Here is a 7,847-nt window from a genome sequence, read left to right on the forward strand (position 1 = left end):
CAAAGTCCAATGTGGCCTCTTTGACAACAAGACAGGAGAAGTGGGTAGTGTGCAAGTCATACAGGGCTGGCTCCAGGTTTTTGAGGGCCCCGGGTGAAAGTCTCAGTGGCCCCTTTAACACATACCACAATTCGTAATGCACAGATACAGCAGAGAAATATAGGTATACAATGCCAAAGATTTCACTTCTTACATTACATGAGTGATAACTATTGTACAATAGGTCAGAAACCAGACAGTATAGTCCTCCATACAGAATAATGAGCCCCATACAATGCTCCATACAGAATAATGAGCCCCATATATTGCTCCATACAGAATAATGAGCCCCATATAATGCTCCATACAGAATAACAAGCCCCATATAATGCTCCACACAGAATAATGAGCCCCATATAATGCTCCACACAGAATAATGAGCCCCATATAATGCTCCATACAGAATAATAAGGCCCCTTTAATGCTCCACGCAGAATAATGAGCCCCATATATTGCTCCATACAGAATAATGAGTCCCATTTAATGCTCCATACAGAATAATGAGGCCCATATAATGCTCCATAAAGAATAATGAGCCCCATATAATGCTCCATACAGAATAACGAGCCCCATATATTGCTCCACACAGAATAATGAGTCCCATATATTGCTCCATACAGAATAATGAGCCCTATATAATGCTCCATACAGAATAATGAGGCCCATATATTGCTCCATACAGAACAATGACCTCCATATAATGTTCCATACAGAATAATGAGGCCCATATATTGCTCCATACAGAATAATGAGGCCCATATATTGCTCCATACAGAATAATGAGCCCCATATAATGCTCCATACAGTATTATGGGTACCACATAGTGCTCCATACAGTATAATGAGCCCTATATATTGCTCCATACAGAATAATGAGCCCCATATATTGCTGCATACAAAATAATAAGCCCCATATAATGCTCCATACAGTATTATGAGTACTACATAGTGCTCCATACAGTATATTGAGCCCCATATATTGCTCCATACAGTATTATGGGTATGCCAAAGTGCTCTATACAGTATAATGAGCCCCATATATTGCTCCATACAGCATTGTGGATACCACATAGTGTTCCATACAGTATAATGAGCTCCATATATTGCTCACCATATATTGCTCCAAGCAGTATAATGAAACCCATATAATGTCCCCAAACACTATAATGAGCCCAATATAATGCTCCAAACAGTGTAATGAGCCCCACATAATACTCCAAACAGTATAATGAGCCCCATACCTTGCTCCATACAGAATGGGCCCCATATAATGCTCCATACAGAATAAGTTCCATATAATTCTCTGTACTTTATATGATGGGCCCTATATATTGCTACAAACAGAATAGGGTTCATATGATGCTCCATTATATGATGGGCCCCACATAATGCTCCATATATAATGGGCCTCATATGATGTTCCCGTATATAACGGGCCCCATATTATGCTAATGCATAAAGTTCCCCATATGATGCTTCAGTATATGATGGGTCGCATATATTGCGCAAAACATTTTAAAAAAAGAAACCTAAAATCCTCCCCTCTCCTCGCTAGCCGCTGCTCTTCTCTGGACACCTCAGCATCGCCGTCTTCCGGCTCTCTGCACTGTGACTGTTCAGGCAGAGGGCGCACAGAAGTGACCTCATTGCACCCTCTGAGCTGAAACGTCACAGTCAGAAGATGCCGCAGCGGAGGAGCAGAAAGAGTTAAGAATCGCAAGTGTCGGGGCCATGAGCAAGCGGGGAGGGGCGGACTCTTTATTAGCCCATGTGGCAACAGTTTAGTTCCACAGCAGAGAAAGGTTATGTTATGGATCTTACACGTTGCCACATGGGCTAATAAAGAATCCGCCACTTTCCACAATTTATCATAGTGATTATACATTAAATATATACACATACACATATATACATACATATACACACAGACACACACATAATAAGCTCAGATACTGAGAATTACACCATGTATACAGGACAGAAGTATACACAGCTCCACAATATATACTGTGGTAAGTAATATTAAAGCCATGAACAGGAAAGCAAAAACTAAAAGCTATGGAGGAAAAAGTAAAAAATTTCCAAAACCCCGTGGATACACCTATTACATTACAGGAAGTAGCAGAGAGAATCTCTTCCATAAGATGTAGAAAAGCCGGTGGCCTGGGTGGAATCCTACCAGAAATGCTGTAGTACAGCCCACCAGAAATAAAGGCCGCAATGGTTAAACTCTTCAATATTGTGCTAAGTGCCGGCTACTTCCCTTGTACCTGGAACCAAGGCCTCATCACACCCATTCACAAGAATGGGGACAGGTATGACCCAGCCAACTAAAGAGGAATATGTGTCAGCAGCAACCTGGGAAAACTGTGCAGCAGCATCCTGAACAAGAGGATCCTCAGTTTACTCACCGAGCACAACGTCCTCAGCAAGAGCCAAGCAGGGTTCATGCCAAACCACCACACTACCGACCACATCTACACCCTGCACATTCTCATTCAGAGACACATCCACAATACAAAGAACGGGAATATATACGCCTGTTTCGTGGACTTTAAAAAGGCCTTTGATTCGGTGTGGCACCCAGGCTTATTCCTGAAACTGCTGGAGAGCGGAATAGGAGGAAAGACCTACGATGTTATTAAAAGCTCCTACACCGAGAACCTCTGCAGTGTGAGTGTGAACGGCAGAAGAATGGCCTATTTCCAGCAGAGTCAGGGAGTCAGACAAGGCTGCAGCCTAAGCCCAACGCTCTTCAACATTTACATCAACGAGCTGGCTACCGCTCTGGAATCTTCCACAGCAACAGGTCTCACCCTCCACGATGCGCAGGTGAAATTCCTGCTGTATGCAGATGACCTGCTGCTTCTGTCACCAACCAAGAAAGGCCCCCAAGACAACCTGAAAATCTTAGAGAAATTCAGCTCCACCTGGGCACTACCGGTCAGCCTAAAGAAAACCAACATCATGGTGTTCCAGAACTGAAAGACAAAATCAGACCAGCACCCTTCATTTGTCCTCAAAAACTGTGCCCTTACAGGAACGGACAAATATACCTACCTGGGCCTAGAGATTCATCGGTCAGGGAGCTTCAAACAAGCCATAGAGACCCTGAAAGACAAAGCATGCAAAACCTTCTATGCCATCTGAAGGAAACTCTACCATCTGAAGCCACCAGTGAGGGTCTGGTTAAATATCTTTGACTCTATCATCGCCCTAATCCTCCTGTATGGCAGCGAAGTCTGGGGTCCTCACACCTACCCAGACTGGTCAAGGTGGGATTCCAGCCCAACAGAAATATTCCACCTGGAATTCTGCAAGCACCTTCTCCAAGTCCATCGGAGTACCTCCAACAGTGCTTGCCGGGCCGAGCTGGGCAGATTCCCTCTACACCTAATGGTTCTAAAGAGGGCACTGTTATTCCGGGCTCACCTACGTGGGAGCAATCCAAGCTTCCATCACCATAAAGCCCTGACACATGAAGGTGAAACGGAAAAACCAGGATCCTCGGAACAGCCCACCCAAACCCAACCTGACCAGAACACCAATCAAAACAACCTGACAAAAGCCGGAATCAGGAAGATGTTGATCACCATGAAGGAGGAAGAGAAAACATATATCCTGCTGGGGGAAGAAGAGAGAGCAGTGAAGATAGCAGCGCGGTAGGTGAGCAAATGTCATAGACTGCGAGAAAGAGAACTATGATATGCCATGGAGTTCTATGGCCCCCACCCTGGGTCTGCCCCCATCCTCCCATCCACCTTCCCTATGCCATGGACTTCTACAGCCCCATCCTGGATCTGCCCCATCCACCTTTCCTACAGCCCCTACCCAACATCCCTACAGTCCCTATCCCTATTCCCTTTTGTACACTTGCTTTGGCAAAACTAATGTGTATTTAGTCCTGCCAATAAAGCTTCTTTGAATTTGAATTTGTAATATAGAGCGCAGCTCTGTATATAGTGTATAGTGGGACTCACCCTCATAGACATGCATGCAGACATGTACAGAGAGACGCTCACACACTCACTTAGATAAGTACATAGATATGCTTATAGACACTCTTATAAATGCACGCACACAAACATGCTTTTGTGTGGGGTCCTGGGTTCGAATCCCACCAAGGACAACATCTGCAAGGAGTTTGTATGTTCTCCCCGTGTTTGCGTGGGTTTCCTCCTGGCACTCCGGTTTCCTCCCACACTCCAAAGACATACTGATAGGGAATTTAGATTGTGAGCCCCATCGGGGACAGTGATGAAAATGTGTGCAAACTGTAAAGCGCTGCGGAATATGTTAGCGCTATATAAAAATAAAGATTATTATTTATTATTATTATAAACAATCGCACGGAGACTCGCACGCAAGCAAACACACAAGCAGACATGCAGTCTAGCTTGCAGGCATGCTTATAGAAATGATTATACACATGCATGCAGACATGCTTATAGACACACCCACAGACACGCTTGCAACATGCATAAAGACATGTTTGTAGACACAATCGCAGACATGCTCACATGCATACACGCACATAGACAGGCACACAGACACTCATGCATGCATGCAGACATACACGTATACAGAAACATACACAGATAAATATACATGCAGTCACATACATATTTGGACTTATATACAAAAAAAATCTTATAAAATTCATATCTATAGACATATAAATGTACGGAAACAACATTCATGTACACACTTATTAGGGGAGGGTTTCTTTTTACCTTCCCCCAACTTTTCATTGACCCACATGCAAGCTCCTTTGATGTTCCTCTCCAGCAGGAGGATACCAGTGCAGGGCATGCTGCATTATATCATCGTAGCAGACAGGGCCATGTCTGTCTGCTGGCTGTGATGCGGCCAGGCCCGGCACACAAGATTTAAAGGTGCAGTGCTGGCCTGGCCCAGGGGAAGAAACAGCCGTCTTGTATCCCAGCAGAGCTGCTGGAGGAGCCGCCTGGGGGACATATGCCCCTCTGCAGAGAAGCGGATCCCTGTCAGGGGCTGGTGGTCACTGCTGAGTAGCACAGGGAAAAAAAATCTGCTCTGACGCTGGTAGCCTGGTACTGGCCAGCATCAGACTGAAGAGCCCTGCGTGCGCCGCGACGGCCTTTTCAAAATACCCTGTGCGCGCGCACTCCTGCTTGCACACACTGTCACAGGGCCGCCGCTGCGAGCACATACTCTCTGTCAAGTGCCACAGCGGCTCTGGTCAGCACGTGCAAGGAGAGATTGCGTGCACACAGGGCCTCTAGCAAGATGTTTTAAAGGGCCGGTGGCCCACTGTGTTACATAGCCGCCAGCCCACCGGGAATCTGCCCGGTTTGCCAGATTACCAATCTGGGCCTGTGGACCATCCACTATGAAAGTGTTTCTCAATGTTTCTAAGCCAAGTATTCCAGGTTGTAATACACTGCTCCACATTGAAATTGCAACATCGAGAAGGAATTATGAAAATCAAGGATGGATTGACATGTTGATCTTATACAAATGATGAAACATACAAACAAAATTTTCAAAACATACTGATTCATTCATTATCTAGAATAAACAACATGCACAGAGATACAATCACTTACTTACCCTGATTGCCATCATTGAAGTTATTAAAGGTTGTCTGAGGAATGTTCTGCAAGCTTTGAGGACAGTTTTTGTCCACAGTATCTATGCTGATTTAAGTAAATTGAATGGCTCCTTCTGGTCTTTGTTTTTGTTCCCGTTGGAAATGAGTTTTTTAGGTAATCCGACAGAAACCCTCGCATAGTACTTGATGGAGAGCACTGTAGTAGTATAAACCTACCTTTATCTTTAACATTTACTCACTTCTAAACTCTTCCCCATCACCCTTGCCATGTCACTATGCATCATCCTATTTAGAAGACATGAGTTGGCAGGAGGGCCTTGAGATAGCTCAGGGCTCTTTGAACATTATTATTGTTATACATTTTTATAGCGCCATTTATTGCATTGTGCTTTACATGTAAAAGGGGCAAATATAAACAAGTACAATACACATGAGCAAAACAATGCACACGCAAGTACAGAAGGAGAGAGGATCCTGCCTACAAGGGCTCATAGTCTACAGGGGATGGGTGAGGATGCACTAGGAGAGGGTAGAGTTGGTCATGCGGCGGTTCAGCACACTGAGGATCACTGCAGGTTGTAGGCTTGTCGGAAGAGGTTGGTCTTCAGGTTCCGTTTGATGCACATAAAGGAATGACCACTTCACAGTTGCTAATTCATTTGCATGCAGTGCATGACTTAATTAAATTAATTTTCAGGAATTTCTGGATTAAATACCATGTATGTTCCAACTATTCTCTTTAACATGTATTTAATGGTATTTTATGTTTATGGGTGTCAAAACTAACAATAACATCACATTCAGAGAAGTTGGGAGACTTCCAGTACTATGACATACATTTTAAGGATATAGAAGTTAAAACTCATAATATTTTATATTAGTGCCATAGAGAAATACTGAAAGCTAAAATAAAATAAAATATAAAAAAAAATTGTCCTGGATGGCAACATGTAAACCATTTGTGTGCTTATACTATCTATCTATCTATTTATCTATCCCATATCTATCTACCTATCCCACATCTATCTATCTATTTATTTATCTAGTGAAAAAAATTGTGGACAGCACTCCTTGTTAGAAAATTATGCAAGATGATTTAATAGCCCATATAGGCTATATTTCAGCTCCAAGTGTGAGCCTTTCTCAAACCTGGTAAAGGTTCACACTTGGAGCCGAAATGTTGCTGTAAGCCTACATGGGCTAATAAATCATCTTTCATAATTTTCTAACCACGAGTGCTGTCTTCAATTTTTTTCACTATATTGAGGATTGGTTTATGCCTGGAAGACTTGGCACCCGCTTTCTATTTACAGCTTGCTAGTTCTGCTTTTTTCACCTTTATCTATCTATCTATATAAAATATTGTTTTAGAAGTTTTTATGTTTTAATTTTACTTTTTCTAACCTCTTTCATTCGCTTTCTAGAATTAATGTTCATTCTTTTTTTGTTGTTTCAGTGTATTAACTTCATGAGGACATCAACATGCGGTCTTAACTAATTCTGGAGAAGATCACAGCTACTGGAGATGATTTCTGCCCTCCTTTATGGCACATTATGACATCAGTTTACAAAAAGCAAATGAGAAAGTGAAAATACTAAGTTTTTTTCCACTGAGATATATTTATTTTTTACTCCGATTGTAATTAACATATATGTATTATATATACAAAGATAATAACCACTAAAAAACTACTTTTATTTAGAAAAAAGCTCTTTTTATTTATGTCTTTTATTACATCTGCTGTGTTGAGCACTTTGATCTCGAGAGCAAAATAAAGATTTTTGTTGGTATTGGCGCTTGAATGAATGTTTGTTTGGAAGTCAATACCGTCATTACACATGTATAAGCAGTTATTGTGACAGGTGCCAGCAGTCAGTCTGCAATCATTTCCTCCCAAAGCTTATTGTGTAATTATGGCTCTTTTGACAAAAAATCCTTTTGTTTTACATTTGTTACATTCAGTGGTGTAACTAGAGTGTTGTAGGCGCTGAGGCCAAATTTTAATCCAGACCCCCAACTCCCCCAGCGGCACATTTCTCAGGTGCATGGTTCCCATTGTCATTGCCAGTGTCTGCAAAAACCAATATTTGCACCCCCCCAGTTGTTAAAAAAATAGAATGCAGATAAGTCTTTTAAATCTCACAGAATATTTAATAAAAATTATTTTCTAAGTAATACTTTTAAATAGTCCTACAGTTCCAAATGTTACCACAA

At 42.3% G+C, this 7,847-nt stretch overlaps 1 protein-coding gene across 3 annotated transcripts in view; it reads left to right on the forward strand.

The window, feature by feature from the left end:
- The window catches only part of LOC141086132 (bifunctional heparan sulfate N-deacetylase/N-sulfotransferase 4-like), a 975,622-nt gene extending 968,199 nt beyond the window's left edge, over positions 1 to 7,423 (forward strand). For all 3 annotated transcript variants that reach the window (XR_012231516.1, XM_073571871.1, XM_073571872.1), the window contains exon 15: positions 7,089 to 7,423. Coding sequence is in view for 2 of the 3 variants with exons in the window: in XM_073571871.1 (XP_073427972.1) it covers positions 7,089 to 7,130 (42 nt within the window). In the remaining variant the exon portion in view is untranslated. The remainder of the gene's footprint in view (positions 1 to 7,088) is intronic.
- The last annotated feature ends 424 nt before the right edge of the window (positions 7,424 to 7,847 follow it).

The sequence above is a fragment of the Dendrobates tinctorius genome, unplaced genomic scaffold (genome assembly GCF_039654945.1).
Source record: "Dendrobates tinctorius isolate UK_male_01 unplaced genomic scaffold, ASM3965494v1 ptg000030l, whole genome shotgun sequence".
NCBI classification, from domain to species: domain Eukaryota; kingdom Metazoa; phylum Chordata; class Amphibia; order Anura; family Dendrobatidae; genus Dendrobates; species Dendrobates tinctorius.